This window comes from Alligator mississippiensis, chromosome 4 (assembly GCF_030867095.1).
Source record: "Alligator mississippiensis isolate rAllMis1 chromosome 4, rAllMis1, whole genome shotgun sequence".
In the NCBI taxonomy this organism is placed as follows: Eukaryota; Metazoa; Chordata; order Crocodylia; family Alligatoridae; genus Alligator; species Alligator mississippiensis.
Window position 1 is genome coordinate 98,006,380 of NC_081827.1, and position 20,416 is coordinate 98,026,795.

Below are 20,416 nucleotides of genomic sequence, written 5' to 3' on the forward strand. Positions count from 1 at the left end.
CTAGCTTTTATATGACAGAGGCTGAGAACAGTCCCATTCCTCCCCCTCCCCCGTCTTGTCTAGGCATTTTGCCAAAATGACAGAAATGTTTGCTAGGGGAGGGGAGATTATCTGTCAAAAGGGTAGACATGAAGTCTAGTCCAAGAATGGATGAATCACAGGATTCCCATCAAAGATGCTCCTTGCCCTTCTCCCCTTTGAGCTTGGAGATTACAGTCATAGCTTTAGTGAAGCTTTCTTACTTGGTTTAACCTCTTTAGGTTTCCAGTAAAGCATGCCGAATACAAAATGTTAATGGAAGCAGACAGCTGTGTACACATCATCTACATCTCTCTTATAAATATGATGATATGCTTCATTATGGTGATGCTTATTCATTATATGGAGGCACTAGTCATAAACATAGATAATGTTTTCTGTTCTGCACTTAAATCGGGGATTCAGCTTCCCTGTTTTGTATAGAAAGTGCTTTATTCTCACCAAAATTAGGGTGCTTATTTTTCAAGTACAGAATGAATTTTCTGCAAATGTTAATTAGTTATTAATAAAATGGAAATACAAATGAATTAAAAGTCTCATTCTTTAAAAAACTTTGCACCCCAAGTTAGTTGTTTCTATGTCCCTGTCTTTTTTACAAGGAAATAGAATACATGTCCCACTTTTCACAGTTAAAATTAATTAAAACCTTGTGCATAGATTATGTTTGAAATATGACTTTATAACCTAAGTCAGGGGGTCAAACTCTTCTGGCCCTGCTGGCCATACGAATGGCACAGGACTGGTTCATGGGCTGGATAAATGATGTTGGGCTGGTCCCATGGGCTGGTTTTTGCCCACAGACCACTCCCCTGGACCCACCTCCCTCAGCATGTGCTTTCAGTGATCTGGATCATGTGCTGCATGTAGCACCTACTCCAGCTGGTCAGGGGCAGGTTCTGCCTGCAGTGTGGAGCCCAGAGCAGGTGCTGGATCCAGTATGCAGGGATGGGCCCCTTCTCCACACCGTGCTGGATCTAGTGCCTGCTCTGGTCAGCCTAGGACTGTGCCACACATGGTTCCTACACTGGCTGGCCCAGGGTGGGCTTTGTGTGCAGTGTGGGTCCCAGAGCTGCTTGGATTCCAGAGCAGCCAGAGCAGGTGCCACATGTGATGCAGTCCCACACTGGCCAGAGTGGGCACTGCAGCCACTGTGTGTCGTGGGGTCCTAGACTGGCCTTGCCCAGGTGCTGCATGTAGTATGGGTTCCAGGCCCTGTGTGTGGGGCCAGTGTGGTGCCCTCCATGTGTGGCATGTGGGTCAAACTTGAGACCCAAGGTCAGCACTGGAGGCCAGAAAATGTGGCTCTGTGGGCCAGATCTAGCCCGTGGGCCCCATCTTTAACACAGTTGACCTAAATTAACAAATTTTGTTCCTAACTATCACCATGGGGACTATAGACAAACTCAGATCAGCAATTCAGGTAATTTTTAAGTGGGACTGTTGAGACATCAGAAGAATTTCAGTCAGTAACCACTACATTTTACCTTGCATGTAGAATTGTAGCACCTTGCATGCTACAGTTCTCATGGTTGGAATGGCTCAGTGACATAAGTGAAACTAAATGCAGTCTTAACACAATAATCTGTACTCTGTCTGTGACAGTATCAGCAAGGCTAAAAAAATCCATCTTTAAGCATCATTTATTTCATGCTTCCAAACATTAAATGCCCTAATCAGTAGGTTATTGTATAGCATCACTGCAGGACAGAGTTCAAGTTAAGTACCCTTAGAATCTTAATTTTGATTTTTCTAAATGTGTATAGTTTGGGCTTAGTATTGGAATAAGTACAATACCCCTGTGTTTTTACCCTTAAATGACTAATTCTCAGAACCTTAGTTCCATTCAGCGCAGTTTTTGACTCTATGGGTGCCTGTACACAAGCACGGAGGCTGCTCTGATGCACTGTAACTACTGCGCGTTGGAGCAGACTTGATTAATCCATCAGATTAATTACCATGCTCCAGCAGCCTCCCGCATCTCATGTATCAGTGTCCCCGCGCTTCAAAATGGTGGCAGGGGTGCTTGAACTAAAGCTCGTCAAACTAGTTTTAGTTCAAGTGCCCCCGCTGCCATTTTGAAGCACAGGGACTCTGATACATAAGATGCTGCGGCGCCTTAATTAGAGCAGGTCTCGGAGCTGCTCTAATTAAAGCCCTGCCTCCTCCATCCCCAGAGCACACGTAAAAGTGTCCTAGATGCTTAGTGTGAAGTTGCTGGTTCTCCAGTGGCTCTGAAGCAGTTCATCTTCTTCCCACGCCTTCCACGGGGACTGTGAAAGGACATGGGAAAGTTCATCTTCTAGGGTCTGACACACTTGCAATGATTGTATTGGGCATTGTGTCAGACCCTGAGTGGGAAACATTGGACAAGATTAAGCATGTGTATTCTACATGTTGACTCCCCTGCAGTTGTACAGGGGGCAGGGCATTGGTGATAGACTTCAGTCCTTTCCATCTTTGTATATATATTCTCTATCCTGGTGTTTCTAATGCATGCAGCAGTCCTGGTAGCTGTTTTTTGGCTTGCACTTGGAAGACAACAGTTCCTTTGACTCCTGTGACCAATGTACTAATGTATGCTAAAGCTCACATAGTGTGAGGGGAAGATGCTGTTTGTAACTGGAGGAAGGTGGAAGCGACCAGCTGCCCAACCTGTGGTTTGAGATTTGTGTCTCATTAGATGGGACTTAGAGCCCCACCCAGAGCCAGCAGAGGAAACTGAGCATATTTGCAGCTCTTATCTCATTTTTTCTGAAAGAGTAGTAAACAAAGAAACTCGAGTCCTCCCCAGACAAACGGAGCAGTAAATAGCAGGCAGCTCTTCACCGCCCTACTGTAGTTTTGAATTAAGTCGGCAAGTCTGAGGTTTAGCTTTGGGTGTGACACAAATGCGTTGGTGAAGAGCCTTGTTTGTTAGAGCAAAGGAAGATTGACCTTCCTTTCATTTGGTGATGTGAAAACAAAACAATATGAGGGGGTGCTCAGTTTATACTAACTTTGCCATTCATATTTGGCTCCTGATTTTGGATTCAAATATGACTTCATTCTCCAGTTTCCATAAGAAGCATGATACTAGGAGTATGTGCACGGGGCCTCTCCCCTGTACTAGAGATAAAACCAATTATTTCCGGTGGTGGGCTGCTTACCGAGTTTTGGCAAGTCATTGAGGGCCGCATGGGTAGCCCCGCCCCTTGCTGGTGCCCCGCCCCCTGGTCACCATCTTGGGATCAGAAGTCCTCTGACCCCTGACCTTTGCCACCAGAAGTCCCTCCCTTTGCCCCCTGGAAGTACTCCTTTCAGCAAGGGGGTTTGCCATCTTGGAACCAGCAAACTTTCTAAAAATCAAACATGTACTACAACATTCATTAATTTCATTTAAAAAAAATATTTTTATCCTGATTTACATGTGTTTGTGTAGTGTACATAGAGGTGATAGTATAATAGCTTAAAATGTAGTCTTACTCTTGTATATTGTGGGACAGTGGGTATAGGTCTTTGGGTATGTGTGGGATTTGTAGGGGGTGGATGGGGTGGAGGGTGTGGATGTGTGGGGCGTGGGCACGTGTGGATTTTGTAGGGGGCTGTGAGTGTGTGGAGGGAGGGTGACTGGGGAGGGTAGTGGCTTGTGTAAAGGGGGAAGGTTTCCCCACAGCCCAGCATGTGCCCGCCCCCCCACAGCAGGCAGAGCCCCCACTGGCACTTCTGTAAGCCTGGGCTCCGCTCTCCTGCTGCTCCTGGCCCTGGAGCACCGTTGTGGGCTCCATGCTCCTACTTGCTGCCACTTCCCACTGTTTGCCACCACTGTCCTTCTTCTGCCACTTCTGCATCCCTCCCATGCCCCCCACCGCTCCCGCACCACATCCCAGCTGCTCCTACTGTCCCAAAGATGCAGCTGGGAACCAGGTGGTGCCGGAGCCACCAGTGGGCAAGCTGGGGGGGGTGGGGGGGGGGAGTGTGGAAATGGCTGCGGCAGGCAGGGGGAAGGGGCAGTGAGCGGGCACATGGAGCGCAGCAACAGCTAGCCAGGAGCACAGGGCCCATGCCAGTGCACTGGGGCCAGCACCGGCAGGTCCCAGAGCAGGGCAGCAGGAGTGTAGGGTCTGGGCTGGCAGGGGTCTATGGAGCTGGGCTGGCTCTTCCTCTCCCTGCTTGAGCAACGCAGCCTGGCTCCATAGAACGCCTGCCGGCCTAGATCCCACGCTCTTGGGCAGAAACTGCTGCTTGGTGCGGAGGAAAGCGCCTCCCCCCATCACTGTTGCCAGGCAGTTTTAGCTGCGTCCACCGGAGCCTGCACTGCACTAGGCTGTGGTGCAGCTCCTTCACCGCTGCCTCTGTGCTGCCCAGCATGGCTGTGTGGAGCAGCCATGCAGGGCAGCTCACAAGCGGCAGTGAAAGAGCCGCACTGCAGCCTAGCTCAGCATGGGCTCCTGACAGACGCAGCTAAAACTGTCCAGCCGTGGTGAGGGGGAGGGGCCACTTTCCCCCATGCTGAGCAGCAGTTTCTGCCCATTCACTGCTGCCACTCAGCCTTGATGGGCGAGCCGGGAGCTGGAGCGGGGCCCAGGCTTAGCAGCGCAAGACAAACTGCTGCTCAGTGCAGGAGAAAAGCAGCCCCTCCCTCTGCCCCTCCCCTTCCTGCTACCCTTCCCCCTTCCGGTGCTCCCTGTTTCAGCCACTTGGAGCCCATGTGGGGCTGCCTATGCCTGCTCTGTGCTGCAACCGCTGCCCCATGGGGCAACCCAAAGGTGGCGGTGACACAGCAGAGACACAGGACAGCCCTGTGTGGGCTCCAGGTGGCTGTACCAGGAAGCGCTGGCCACGGGAGAGAAGGGGGAGAGGCTGCTTTTCTCTTGCACTGAGCAGCAGTTTGTTTTGCGCTGCCACTGCTCAGCCCCGATGGGCGAGTGCAGGGTTGGGGCTGCACATACTTGTCCCCGCCTGTACCATGGGGCTGGAGTGGGGGGGGACTGGGAGCAAGCAGGCACACAGGAGGCAGTGACAGCTGGACGGGAGCGCAGGGCCTGCACTGGTGTCCCAGGGCCTGTGCCAGTGAGGCCTAGGGTGGAGTGGCAGGAGCCCAGGGTCCTGGCCGGCAGGGGCTCTATGGAGCTGGGCCAGCTCCCCTCTCTCCCTGCTGGCGCAACTCAGCCCAGCTCCACAGGCCCCTGCCAGCCCATGCTCCTGCCGCCCCGCTCTGGGCCCCATCAGTGCTGGCCCTGGGACACTGGTGCAGGCCCTGGGACACTGGTGCAGGCCCACATGCCCGCTCATTTCCACTCCCTCCCGCCCCCGCCGCCGCTTTCCCCACTTTCCTGCCCACCTGCCGGCTGCTCTGCACCACATAGCTCCCCGCTGCATGGCCAGACCGCAGGACTCAGCAGGAGCCAGCATGGCCCCACGGACTGGGGCGATCGCCCGTGGTCCTTCCCTGCCTCCCCACCCCCCCACCCCTTCTTATCTGAATTTCCCACTCCCGTGCAGGCAGGCACAAACAGCCCCAGGGGCCCCGGTCAGAAGGCCCTGCAAGGCAGGGGCTTCCAGCTGGTGGGGGGGTGGGGCTAGGCCCTTGCTGTTCAGGGTCCTGCCATGACTTCCCCTGGGTCCTACTGCCCCTGGCGCCTGTCATCTTTGACAGGCAGTCTGGGGCACATAAATATTAATTTTCCAAATTATTTAGGGGCCCCACAGGCCGGATAGAATGGCCTGGTGGGCCGAATCCAACCTGCGGGCCGTATTTTGTCCACCCTTGGACTAGACCCTGTCTGTGCGCCTCTCGTGTTGTTTGCACTTGCAAGTGTGTGAGGGACCTCCAGCATGTCTTACTCCCTATCAGAGTGAAGGGGTGGGTGCTGTGGTGTGTCCTCATGTCTCCCTTTCCCTGCGGAGATGGAAAGTTTGTCTTTACAAACCTCTGCATCTCCATCAGCTATGTGGGCAATCCGTAAACATGTCCAGAAATGTTTTATGTTATTAATTTGACTTCCATTTCTCTGGTCAAGATAACCCCTTCCTCCACTTGGTTTCACTCTTAGGCCATGTTTGGTTCTGATTTTGTTTCTCACACTTGATAATGGGAACTTGGATTTCTTGCTATCACTGTCCATGTCTTGACCCCTCTGAAAGTCCAGAGTTCGCTTTTGAGTGCTTTAGGATAAAGTGTAGGGAGACAGAAAGTGGAAGTTAATATATTTGCTTCCCTCTCAATGTATGCTCTGCTGAATGGGAGCCTGGTCAGTTCCTGGCCCCTGGCTCCCTAGACAAGTTCTGTAGTTGCCTAGTTTGATGCCCTATTGCAGCAGCTCCCAAATTTTACATGCTTTTGGATACTTCCTTCTTAAGGGGTTGTGACTGGAATTGAGGGAGCATTGAGCTCCTGTGTTAGAGTTGGGACCCCAGCCGTAGGAGTTAACACAGTGGACTAGAGCAAGCAATAGATGGGTTCCATTCCGTGGACTGCAGGGAGGGAAGGCAGAGTCTAACCACAGATTATTAAGGAGCTTTGAGGACTTTGAAGGTCATTTGGAAGATAGTAGCTGCAATGCATAGCCTCAGAGGGCAGGAGTTTTTAAAGCAGAATTGAGGGATAGGAAAGGAATAAGAGCTTCTGGAGAGCTTCTGTCTCTAAAAAGGATTTCACAAGGAAGCTATCTAGTGTCATGAGAGCAGAGAAGCTAATGCTTTGGATTCAATTTCAACTCTAGAGATTGATAAGGAAACGTCAGCATTGTCAACAACAAATAGTCTCTGTCATATATGGAGGGGCTAAATAAAACTAGAAAATATGTGTCAGGAGATTTCTTGAGGTTCTTATTAGCTAATAGGAACATGGTCTGTTGTAGAAAAATGACCTGTCACAGTCAGCCATTATCAACCAAGGGACTGGCTGGTTTCTCCATAACAGAGGGGTGAAAATGGCTGTTTGCTAGTGACAACGGAACAAATCTATTTACTGCTCTGCTACAGAAAATGTTGGTACCTGCTGGAATGTGCTGTCTAGGACATTTTCTGTACCAGCATTGAAAACTGTTTTATCCCCTCTATTCTAATAGCTAAACCATTTTTAATGCTGGTTCAGTGGGGCTTATTGCTGATGATCAATGACTAGGTCATTTTCCTAATGTCAGTAGAGTGTAAATGTGGCAGTCTGCAGCCACTGAGTTTTAGATACCAAGGATCATTAGATGCCATCAAGGAAGCATGCTGTCTCTTCCTGTTAGGAAAGTCCCACTGCATTAATAGGTAAAAAGAGGAGGGGTGAAAAGAGTCTACCTTGTTTTTCTGTTCAAAACATTTGGGAAATTCATGGATCTGCTTGCTCTTTGGGATTTGGGTCCTTCTCTCTCTCATCTGTTGACCTCTCTATTGCCCATGTTTTCTTCCATAGTGACACCTGATGTTTGCTTTCCCACTCTCCAAAATCAAGGCCTTGTTATGTTGGAAATTGCAAAGATGCATACATAGGCTGTGCAGCGAATTGTTTTCAATCTAATATAAGACAGGATTCAGTAAATGGGTTTAACAACTCAGTGGCAGGAACCCAGGAAAAAGCATGTGGGTTCTAGGTTCTAGAAAGTGTTGCCATAAATTAAAGTCATGGTCATTTAGAAAGGATTAAACTGACAGTGACACTTCACCCCCAAATCCAGAAAACAGCAAACTAGGAAGTAAATCAAAAACCAACCATTGAACTGAACCTATTCTGTATATGTCATTCGTTATCATCAATCCTGCCCCCCAAAACTCTGTGCAGCATTCAGTGAAGTTCAAATTATTTGGACATTGCAGACCAAGGTGGAAACCCTGTACTATGGTGCACTTTCCCAGTAATTTCACTTTACCACAAGGAAGGAGCATTAGCTCAAGAATTTCCACTGGTTGTAGCTGTGACAATACCACATGGCCAGAGAGACACTTTCTCAAATAACAAGGTTCCAAACGGTTTATGGCTTTTAAAGATCACAACTAACATCTTTACCACTTGGAAACTCAGGGGCAGTGAATGCAAATCAGAGTACAAATCATTTACTCCTAGCAAGATAAGTTTCTTATATTTAGGGTGACTGCATTCTGCATCAACTTTATAGTTTCATAGTTGTTAGGGTTGGAAGGGACCTATTAGATCATTGAGTCCAACCCCCCTGCCCTGGGCAGGAAAGAGTGCTGGGGTCAGATGACCTCAGCCAGGTGTTTGTCCAATCTCCTTTTAAACACCTCCAAGAAAGGGGACAGCACCACCTCCCTTTGCTGCCATATGATTACTTTGCTGCCATATGATTATCTACAAGTAGTTAGGGATCCAATAATACTTCCCAAATTGCTGTGGTTCATTGTTAGAATGCTCAGAACCTCAGTCTGAGGACAGGTATAATTTAGTTGTATTCTCTAGCTGTGTACCTGTGTATTCTCTAGTTACCAACATTACCATGATGCTTGTTTTTGTGCTCTAATTTTAACTAGATAACAGGTAAAGCAGGAGATAGTACTTGCAGGTTCAGATGGGGTAAAAAACTGCATGTCTTCAACACCTGCAAGTTTTACAGTCCATGCCGCTTTATTACCTCTCCCAATGAATGGCCCCCTATACATGTTGAATGGGTGGGGAGAGAAATATGAAAACTGTGGGACATTATACACCAGAGTCCTTGAGGACAATCAGCAGTTACCCAGTGCTTCCCTCTGGGCACATCTACATAACACACTTTACTGCATAGTTACTGCACAGTAAAGCATCACAGTCTACATGTGCAGGACATTTACTGTGCGAGTGGGGCCTGGGAACCTCTGCAGCCAGCGGAGCTCTCCTGGCCCCGTGCGCATCAGGACTGGCCGCGGTGCTCCTTGCCAGCCCCTGGGGAATCCTGGAGCACCCCCTTCCTGCTTAAGGGGCAGAACAGGGCAGGAGCTGCTCCTATCGGGTACGCTTGTAGACATGCTCCTGGGGAAGGCTTACTGTACATTAAAGCACATTAATAGCATGCGTAGATATGCTCTGTATGAACATTCAGTGAGAAAGGAATAGAGCCACCCAGGAGAAGTGCCATCCACTCCTGTTACAGTCTCACCATTAGGTGATGATGACTCGCTCACAAAGGCAAACAGTAGATTTAACACTTTCACTCAGAACACCTAATCTTGATCCAACAAAGCAGAAGTTTGTTAAGTAACACTGCTGTTGCAGTCAGTGTGCTGTACCAGGGTCATGACTCAGATTTACAAACATCAATTGCCTTCTCAAAAATTTTAAGTTTAATCAGAAGATGAGATTCTATATGATAATCATCTTATTGGTCTCAAGAGATTTTTTTTCTTGAGCAAATGCCATGCAACACTTTTTGGAAGAGATGTTGGTAAACTGCTTCCCTCAGAGTTGGCAGTGATAATCTCCTCCAGCAAGTGAACTCCTTCACAACCTTCACCAGTTGGGAAAGGCATGGTTCCAAAGGATAACATGTTCAACTGTATTGACAACCACTGATGGCTGCCATTCATTTTTCTCTGCCAAAGCTGTAAACAGGGCCCCACTGCCTAGATAGTCTTGACCATTTGGGGCATTTGTACACATGTTTGCGTCACAGTGCCGGGCGCATGCATTTATATAAATGGTGAAATGTGTGTCAGCGCTGAGAAAATGGCAGCGGTGCGCTTTTGAACTAAAACACATCAAAGGTGTTTTAGTTCAAAAGCACACCACTGCCATTTTCTCAGTGCTGACGCGCATTTTGCCATTTATACAAATGTATGTGAGGCAGTGCCGGACGCGTCAGCTCACGTGTGGAGCAAACTCGATTAATCTGCTTTGACATGCCGAATCTCCAACACGTCAGAGCAGATAAATGTTTGTGTATAAATGCCCTTGGTCTTTTATATGTGATTGAAGTGCCTAATTCACTTCCTATGTCACAGAATGTATCCCAACTCCATGTAAGTTGCGGTTATCACTACAACACTTTATCTGCAATAACCAAATTAGACTGTAGCAGCAGTGTAGTCTAGTGAGTGATCAAAACTTCTGAGTTTTACTATTGTGTATGCCAGGGACTCATTATATGGCAGTGGGCAAGACACTTAACCTCTACGTCTCCATTTTCCTCTCTGGAAATTGGGGCTGGTGTATGTATATTACAGAGAGGTGAAATTCAGTTAATTAACATTTTCTGAAGTATTTAGAGAGTTTTAGATGAAAGGCATAAAAGAATTATGTATTTTTTCAGGGCCTTTGATCTCTTCCTTTTTGTAAATGTTTCTTTGCTGAAGGTAGGAATTTTAAGGGTTTCCCTTTTAAGGAAGGGATAAATATAGGACATATCCTTTCTGGTCTGGAGATGTACTGTAGCCTTAGGTGGGATTGACATGGTGCATCGATTACTGCAGTGCCAAATCCACAAAGATACTTGGGTCTTGTAAAGCTCAGTGTTGGAACATCTAACAGGTACTCTTTCACCAAGAGAAAATAAGGAACTTGAGTTGGATATCCAGGATTCCTGTACAGTTCAGTGGGAAGATGAGAAACCCACAAACTGATTTGGAAACTGTCCAAGGTAGTCAGTGGGAAATGCCCAAGAGAAGGGCAGGGGTTGAGCCCCATCTCTCAAAGGTACATAGGCACCTACCTCCAATCAGAGTTCTCTGCTGTGAGTCTTCTCCAGGGGTTAGGTGCCTAAATCAGGTTATCTTCTCTCAAAAACCAAGGAAATGGGAAATTCCCTACCCTGTTATGACCAGTAACTCAGTTGTTAGTGCATTCACATAGTATGTTCAACATGAAGGGAAATTATAGAGAGGATGGAGATGGGTTTTTGTCTCTGGTCATAGGGGACTGGATTAGGATGAGTGACCTCAAGATGCAGCAGAGAAAATATAGGTTGGAGATTAGGAGGAACTTTCTGACTAAGAATGTGGTCAAGCACGGAACAGACGACCTAGAGACGTTGTGGAATCTCCACCCTTGGAAGTTTTCAAGAGCAGGTTGAACAGACTCTTGGCTGGGATGGTTTAGTGAGGGATGATCCTGCCTTGAACAGGGGGCTGGACTAGATGACTTTGTGAGATCCCTTCCAGCCCCACTTTCCTATGATCCTAAGTCTTTGCTCCTAATCTAACAGTGGGGATTTGTGAATGGGTCTCCCATGTTCCATTGCTCTTAGTCATTAGGCTATTGCTTTTAATGGGGCATGTGCGCATACACATCTAACCAACCCTCCAAAAATCCTTGTTGGCAGTTGTCTTTTGTATGAAGCTTCATCTGATATGCAACCATGAGGACACCTACCAAATTCCCCATGGATAGGGGAGTGCTTTGAGAATGCTGCAGGGGTTTAAGCAGGGACTAGGTTTTTTAGGTAGTGCATGGATGTCAAGAGTTGGGTGGCTGTGAAGATGCTCGGGAGCAGAAACTTGAGTATGTAGAGCATTTTACCAGTGGAAATTTGGGTGCCTGCAGGGTTATGTGGTGGCTGATAGGGTATCTTAATGGTTTCTCTTGTATTTGAAAGTTGAGCTAAGGCATGGGTCTGTCACTTCAGGTGGCTCAGTTCCTTAGCACTTCAGTCATCAGTTTTATAAAGCCAGCACAACCCAGCTTGGGATGGAGACAGGTTGGCACTTCCAATGTGGCCGCTGCTGCCACCAGTGCCCTCACTTCTCCTCAGCACCCAGCTGCAGCATGGGTGAAGCCCCCCACTGCTGAAATGCCATCAAAGCCCCCCTCCTCCCCACCTGCCCTGGCTCCTTGGACTGGATCTTATGGCTCCAGCCTGCAAACAATATGTTGTCAACCTCTACCTTAGCAGATTTAGCCTAGTATCTATGAACCGATCGATCACTAAGCCAGACTGCATCTCATGGCTCCAGCTTTCCCCTTGGCTCAGTGGTCACATTAGCAGAGTTGTGCACAGCTCCAGGCTATCTATTATGCAGTTGTTTCAAATCCAAGACAAATGTACAGGGTTTGGTTAACTTTAAATGGAGCATGGTTGTACAATAACCCTTCTCTTCTGATGTGTCAGCCTCCTTTTAGAGCACTGAGGAAAGCAGTGAAGGACGTGTGCCCCTTGACATTTTCAGAGGGCAAGCATGAAGTCCTCTGTCTTGTTGCCAACATAGACAGTGCTACAAATCAGTGTTTGTTTCCAGAGTAATAGCCATAAAGATTGAAGTTGCTCTTTTAGGTGACTGTTTAGTTGTTTACTGTAGTTGTGGTATATCAGAGAAGTCTCTCTTCCCTCTTCTTCTGTTTTTTATATTCATAAAGCTAACCCTGGAGCCAGCAAAAAATGATACAGGTTGTGCTGACAATCTGATTGTAACTGTCAGGGAAGTTTGATTTAACTCCTGTTATACACACGCTGCTAAGTGTGTTATGGCAGAGCTATGGAGAAAGGAAGAGTGGCAAAATGACCAACTCCTTAAATATTTTAGTACTGGAGTGCTCTTGAAAACTCAAAATAAGTCCTACTGTGGCAGCCTCTTTGAAATGGCTTTTATAGTAGTTGCTTGAAGCTCTGGGATGTTTTGGTGTAGAAGCACATTTCTTTATCTGTCACTCACAAAATAATTATTTAAGAAGTGTGATGTGTTCATGTGTGTGCACCTGCATGCACAAAGACCACAGGATGGCTTGAAAATAGTTTTTTTCCCCTATAAGTTTTGTCCCTTGATTACTCTGAAATGGAATAATTTCAGCCAGTTAGTATGTAGGGATTTTGTCTGCTTATTGAGTCATATTTCCACACTTATTTTTCATTTATGCAATTATACCTACTCACATTGGCCACCTCACATAATCCCTTATGGGCATTTCTCAATAACTGGATAGCATTAAAATCCCTTGAGTCTAACTGACAGCCTTTATTAGCCAATCAAGGGTAAAAGGATTTTTATGCTTGCTGCGGTTATTACTCAAGGACTGCATAGCTATTGTGCAGGTTATTCTACTGCAGTGTTAATATCTCTTGGCCACAGTCTGTAGATATATCAATCCTCAGAGAAAAATTCTGATTTCCATTACACTGATGTAAATCTGGAGTAGCTCTTTCATATTTCACAGCCCACATGGCTATCACAGCTTCTGATATTGCCCACCTAAATTCACGCACTCCTTATTTCTTGTGGGTGGGGGAAGCTCAGTATACCACATACAGTAACCGGAATTCCTTTTGACATTCAGTTTAAGCAAGGATTTTTACTTTAATGAAACAACAGCCAAAGACTGTTTGTAGAGCCATGTCTCCCAAAGAGGTCATCTTGAAGCATAGAATTAGTTCTCTATGCTACTGTTGGGTGCAGTCTGGTGCATAGGGCTGTATTTTGTAAGATCTGGATACAGTGTTTGGGGGTTATTCACATGGAAATTTAAACCTTTGCGTTCCATCAGGGTTGCAAGGGATTCCTTCCTTCCTTCTTTGTGAAGCTAAAGTTTATGCAACGGACTGATGGTATTTAAGCGTATATGAAGTTTATTTTAGCTGATGGTAACATACAGATTCTTCCATGCATGGGCCAAAATTAGGGTCTTGATTTCATCACTGCATTCACATGGTCAGATCTTTGTGTTCATGTAGCAGCCATTTAAAGTCAACAGCAGTCCATGGAGGCACAAAGATTCACTTGTACAAACCCGTCTGTAAGATCAGAGATGAATCTATCACTTCATTTCCATTCTAAGGTTGTGTCTGACCCGGACTCTGAATTTCACAAAACTGCTCATGTGTGCTGGAAACTTTTCTTGCATGACCGCCAGGTGGATGCGATTTATTCTAAGTGTAATGTAACCTTGTGGTTTTTGCTCAAGACAGAATTTAATAATAATTTGGAAACAAGACAGGAATAAAGCAGGTCATTGGCGCTGTTCCACTTGGTTGTGTCTGACAACAAACTGATGAGCGGTGCTTCCTTTCAGGGGTTGCGGACCTGCCCTGGCTCTGCAGAAACAGTGGCAAATGATGGCCATCATTGGGCAAGAACTAATGTAAACCCCTTTTCCAGTTTCACTGTGGATGTGTACTTTGTGTGCCCTGGCACAAGCAGCTGCAGTGAGAGATTCTTCCAGGGTTAATACAGTATTGGACAGCACAGGATCAGTTTCTTAAAACATGATCTGTCTTGGCTGTGCTTCAGTGCTGAGCTAGAGGGGGAGAAGGTCCGCTATTCAGGGAGCTGCTCTTAATTCCTCCTGCCTGTTGATAGACAGATGTGCTTTCCTGGCCAAGTGCTTGTTCTTGTGCAAGAAGACAGATACTCTTATGTTGGGGCAGTGCATAGGTCCTGCAGCTATCATACCAAATCTGTGAGGAAGGAGAGAGCCAGTCTAAATAAATGAATGTACATGCAAGTTATGGATTTTCATAATAATGGCAGTAAAGAGGTACAGTTCATATAATCCTCTCCTATTCTTCCAATTCCAGTTCCTAACACTTATATCAGGTCCAGAATATTTACCACTATATGAAAGTTTGTGCATAGGGCATTGATTATCCTCATTCCTAATTTTTAGCCCACATTATTATTATGCCTCAGTAGATGTAGCATCCACAAGGTAGGTCTATGGCCAATCCAAGTCAAACTCTAGTCCACAGTATATTTTCAAGCAGCCTACAAGGAGGGGCAGATGCATAGGTGGTATAAATCACTGCAGTCCCACTGCTCTGAAATGGAGTCTTTTTGATTTACATCAGTTTTTAGCAGCTGAGAATCTGATCCAGTGTGGCAGATGCGGGCACCTCTGTTTAGTTCAGTTTGCCAGCTCTCAGTGACTTGTGGTTGGAGAGGGCTGGGACTCCACCATTCTTATTCATTCTCTAAATATTTTTCTCCCAACAGCTCTGAAAAGTCCAGCTGCATTTCATGAACAGAGAAGGAGCTTGGAGCGGGCCAGGGTAAGACAGTTTATCCTTGGAGGTTTAAGGGAAGTCAGAAATGGTGGGTGTCAAATCTGTTGTGCCAGACAACTCATAGCTGTAAATGGGATGGAGTAAGGGACCAGTCCATAGTCTGGAACCAGTACTTTGTCATGGCCAGAAAAATGTGTGAGACTGAGGATTTATTTATATAGAATGGTAGTTCCACCCTCACTGTACCTGGGCCTGACTACACTGCAGCTGCAAACAGTACCTAGAGTTCACCAGAGGGAAGAATTTGGGGAATGGCAGTATTTTTCTACCTGTCTACAAAAGCTTTATGTGGTCATTCTTCATGGCATCAATTGTACCCACCCATTCTAAGCAGCTGTATCCTCCTTTGAGTGAAAATGCCTGGCTTCTGCATTGCATGTTGTTACCTAGATGACAGGTAACCTTGTAGGTAGGGTACTGATAAAAGAGGCAGAAACAGGTCTGCAGCCCAACCTTTTATTTACTTGCACCTTAAAACATGAAAGCAAACATTTACCCAAGGTCTATCTGGGTACCCACAACAACACAGCATAGATTCTCACCTATATCAGCTGGGGAGACTCAAGAGATGGGAAGTGGGTGGCACGCAGATTGGCAGCAGCTCTTCTTGAATTTGCTGAGTTCTCCAAATTTGCCTCCAGCCTATGCCCAATATTTATAGATGACTGATTTTAACATTCAGATAAATGATCTCTGATTGGTTTCATTTAAATGTCTTTGTTCCACTGAAACTTTTGGAACTGGACTGAACCAGATCTCTTGTGAACTTGGAAGGTGTCAATTAGTTGAGCTGTATATATCCTTGGGAAAGAGGGAGGGTTTCTTATCTCCTTTTCTTCTCCACTGTGGAATGCTATTCTGGTTTCTTCTTTACCTTACTTTATGGTCTTCCCTGACAAGGCTGTTTTTGTTTTTACAAATTAAGCATGTTAACAAAAATACATCTATTATAACAGAATGACATCTAATACATTTGGTTACATCAGTCACTACTACTATTTTAAGATAAAGTTATGATATAGTGTATATAGATTATGTAATATATGGTCTTCCCTTATCTTCATTCAGGCCATGTGCTTTGTTTAATTGTGCTTGATGGCTTCCTTTACTTGCGGACAAAGTTAGTTGTCACATCTGCAAAGGTTTATGTTATGCTCACTCAGAAAAAGGCTTTGGACCTTCTGCTTAGCAACACTTCTGCAGCTTAGCATAAGCACTTTGAAAATGGCCAGTGCTGGCAACAATGTGCATTTCCCTTAGTCTCGGGTGCTCCCAAGCCCTGGGCATTTCTCTTTTCTAAAAATGACCGTGGGGATCCCACGTAGCCTTGAGTCGAGGCTAAAATCACAGACCTTGAGAAAGAGGAAGTCAAGAGAGACAGGCCCTGCACTTCATGCTGCTGCTGCTTGAACAGGGGATTTTCTTGATGATTTCAGTTCCCCAAAAGGCCTCTAGGGAATGTTATTCTGACCAGACCACTTGTTTTGAGAAGAAATTATTAATGCCTCCAAGGGTCCATGCTTGAAGTCTGTGCTTTGGCTTGCTGTACACTGCCTCCAGGCTTCCAGTCTCTGGGCTTGTCTGTAAGTGCCAAGAGCAACATGCTCAGCCTAGAGGTGCTCGTTTCTGTGCATTGCTGTGTGGCACTGCCTTTTCAAACAGAGCTACGAGCAGCCTCACAAGCCAGGGTGAGGCTTGTCACAGAGTCCAGGTCCCGCATGCATGGGGTCTCCAGTTTAACAAGCAGCCAAATTTACAACAAGAGGAGTACAGCCTACCTGCCAGCCAGTTCCAAATGCTAGCATTGTGTATGCACCCTCTGCAAACACCTGAGCCAATACTCAACATCATAAATGTAAAAGGAAACACAGGGTATGTCTGTTCTGTCTCCTTAGTGCTTCCCTGGTTTGCCTCCTTCTGCTGTACACTTGCTGCTCACCAAAATATTTCTGGTTACTTTTGTGTCTGTGCCCAGAGATGCTGTCAGGATCTCGACCTTCAGCTTGCTTGTGAGAGCAGCAGTGGGTGCACCCGTATTTACTCCAACAGTGGCCATGCAACGTTCTGTCAGTAGGTGGACGAGAAGCATGTGGGCTTTGCTCCCACTGGGCTTCTTTCCTGGCAACAATCCCAGGAGAAAGAACATAAGAACTGCTGTTTGATAGGTCAGACCATAGGTGTCTCTCAGCATCCACTCTCTGCCACTATGTGACAGGATAGGCAAGATGGACCTATGGTGTGACCCAGTAAATGGCAGTTCTTCTGTGCTTGAGTCCATCCTGCCCAGTATCCTGTGTCACACAGACAGAGAGTGGCAGAGAGTAGGTGCTGAAAGGGAGAGTGAACAGGGTGTGACTAAGGTTTTTCCCACTGTTGCTCTCTCACTTGCAGTCTCCAGCATTTAGGGTCTAGGAAGTTCTGATTCGGAGGCTGCGCCCCTCACTCTCATGCTGAATAGCTACTGACGCACCTTTCCTCTGAGAATCTGTCCAGTCCCTTTTTGAACCTAACTAAACTGTCAGCTCCCGCAGCACCTAGTGTCAGTGAGTTCCACATTTTAACTATAAGCTATGTGAAAAAAACTTCCTTTTATTAGTTTTAAACTTACTACCTCCTAGTTTCATTTTGTGACCCCTAGTTCTTGCACTGTGAGAGAGAGTTAATAATACATCCCTATTTACTTTCTCTTTACCATTTAGTATCTTGTAAACCCTTACCACTTTCTCCCTCAAACCTCTCTTTTCTAAACGGAATGGGCCTAGCCTCTTTAGTTTCTCCTCATATGAAAGCCGCTCCACACTACTTACCATCCTTGTTGCCCTTCTCTGGACCTTCTTTCATTCTTTGATATCCTTTTTGAGGTATAGGGACCACAACTGGGCATGGTACTCAAGGTGTGGACGCACCGTGGACTTATAAAGGGACATAATGATACTTTCCATTTTGTTTACAGCTCCCTTCTTAATAATCCCTAACTTTTGTTTGCCTTTTTGATGGCTGCTGAGCACTAAATTGAAGTTTTTAGCGAATTGTCCACAATGGTTCGTAGGTGTCTTTCCTGTGTGGTAACAGCTAATGCAGAGCCCATCATAGTGTAGTTATAGTCTGGGTTATTTTTGCTCATTGCATAACCTTACACTTACCTGCACTGAATTTCATTTGCCATGTAGTTGCCCATTCACTTAATAGTGCCAGATCCTTCTGTAGTTCCTCACAGTCCTCCTTGGTCTTTACCACTTTGAGTAATTTTATGTCATATGCAAATTTGGCTACTTCCAGATCACTTATGAATATGTTAGTATGGAGATAGTATAGGCCTACCCCTGAAAGCTTGGGCCATGTTGAGTAAGGAGGAAAAAGAGCTGAGGCTCTTGATGGAGCCCCTGTGTCTTGTTCTGCTGAAGGGCTGTCAACAGCTGTATCCTCTGCTGAAGGACGATTAGCAGCTGCATCCTTACGGGCTTCACTTACAGGTTTGGGACACAGAACAGGACATATGCCGTTGGGCAAACTGATCCTGTAGCATTTGAGGGTTTACATACTGAGAGTAAGCTCTTGAAGGGAAAATGCATCCCCCCCTTTCCATGTGCAGTTTATTCATATGTAACAGTTAAGGATGGATTAAAAATTTAAATCCCCCGTGCTGTCCAGGACTGTCTGTTCACTTGAGTTCAGTAGATTCTTGTTTGTCTCTGCTGCAGACGGAGGACTATCTGAAACGGAAAATCCGATCCCGGCCAGAGAGAGCGGAGCTGGTCAGGATGCACATTCTGGAAGGTATGGCACATAGTAAAGGGAAGGAGCCATCTACAGCATACATTAAATCATGCCAGGTGGTTACTCACTTGGACTTATTTCATCTTCCACCGCCAAGTCTTGTTCACCTGGGGGTTGATAAAGAGTGGCAGTGTCATGGCCCTCTAGGAAGGAGTTGCTACTTCTTTCATGGATCTATTGTGTAAACCCCAAACTGTACACACCTGTTGGGCCTGGAATAAAAGGAAAGTGGGGTGGATGTGGACTATTATTCTAGCCAGAGAACTTCTTAAAGTGTTCAAACAAGTAAGAAGATTGAAAGTTCAGCTAGAGAGCATGTGAGTCCAATTCTGGCATCAGAGATGGCCTTGATACACTGTATATGTATAAGGATGCAAATCAAATCAGAAGAGATGAACATGAGTTGAGTAACACCAGTCTGAGTGTAGGTAGGGGCCATGTCCCATCCCATGTCAGGAGTGCAAGCTTGTAAATGGAAGCAAAGTTCTGCAGTCACATGCAGGGCAGGCCTTGTCTGATAACTTATTTACTTTCCCCGAGCAGAGACCTCAGCTGAACCCTCCCTGCAGGCCAAGCAGCTGAAGTTGAAGAGGGCCAGGCTGGCAGATGACCTCAACGAGAAGATAGCCCAGAGGCCAGGTCCCATGGAGTTAGTGGAGAAGAATATCTTGCCTGTGGAGTCCAGTCTGAAGGAAGCCATCATTGGTAGGAGCAGAGGATCTCTGTTTGTGAGGAGGTTCCCAAAGTGGGGTGGTATTTCCCATTGCATCCTCATTCACTTGCCCTAGAGAGTGCAGTCCTATGATGTTCTTTTTTTCTGGATCCCGGAATTATAGCCTCGTCTGTTTGGAATGCAAAACTCCCTCCCCAGCTCAAATAGTGGTGAAAAGACACTAGACTTAAGGGATGTAGCTATCCTAGAACAATGTAAAGTTAATCCTGAAATCCCCATGACTGAAGAACTGCTATAGGATTGCATTTCCCATCTTGTGAATCCCCTGCTTCTTTGAAAATCCCTTTATCTGTATAGCTAACCTTTGTGGTCAAGGGCTGGGAGAACCCCCTGACTGTGTCAGATTAGGAGGTGGACAGACAGGGAAAATGAGGAAGCAGTTGTGGAGAGACAAAGGCTTTCCTTGGACCCCAAATCACCTGAGGATTCAACCTTTTAAAAATAAAGGAGCACAGACACAAATCACGCCAGGACCCTTTCCGGGGTAGAGAGGAATGAGAAGTAATAACCACAGCCTGGACATACCTTCCTCTTTCTCTCCCAGTACCTACTGATGTGGGCAGGCTGCATCAGCCTTAGCCACACTTTCCTCAAGCATAGACAGCCACTGGAGGCACTGTCACTTCTTTCAGAGATGAACAGAGGTATACACATGAGCAAGGCTGCACGTAGGTCACTGTGGAGTGCAGGGCAGTGAGCCTGGCTTTCCCATTCCACCAGCAATAGTCGAGGGAGAACAATGGATGAACTTGTAGTTGATACTGAACCAGAACATGGGAGGTCTGGGGGCTGTTCCTGGCTCTGCCACAGGCTCTTCTGTATGACTTTGAGCAGGTCACTGAATATTTTTACTTCAGTCCCTCATCTGGAAAATGAGGCTGATAATACTTTCCTGTCTGAGAGGGATGTCTGAGGATAAATCATTGTTTTTGGGGCACTGGGGAGGGCCTGGTAGGCAGGTAGAAGCACTATCTGCCAT

The 20,416-nt window shown here is 46.4% G+C and overlaps 1 protein-coding gene across 7 annotated transcripts in view; it reads left to right on the forward strand.

Annotated features, from left to right (window-relative positions):
* Nucleotides 1-20,416, forward strand: part of MRTFA (myocardin related transcription factor A) — a 131,600-nt gene that overhangs the window by 96,061 nt on the left and 15,123 nt on the right. For all 7 annotated transcript variants that reach the window (XM_059726369.1, XM_059726373.1, XM_059726372.1 and 4 more), the window contains 3 exons: nucleotides 14,857-14,912; nucleotides 18,629-18,704; nucleotides 19,248-19,409. In XM_059726369.1, coding sequence (XP_059582352.1) covers nucleotides 14,857-14,912; nucleotides 18,629-18,704; nucleotides 19,248-19,409 — 294 coding nt within the window. The remainder of the gene's footprint in view (nucleotides 1-14,856; nucleotides 14,913-18,628; nucleotides 18,705-19,247; nucleotides 19,410-20,416) is intronic.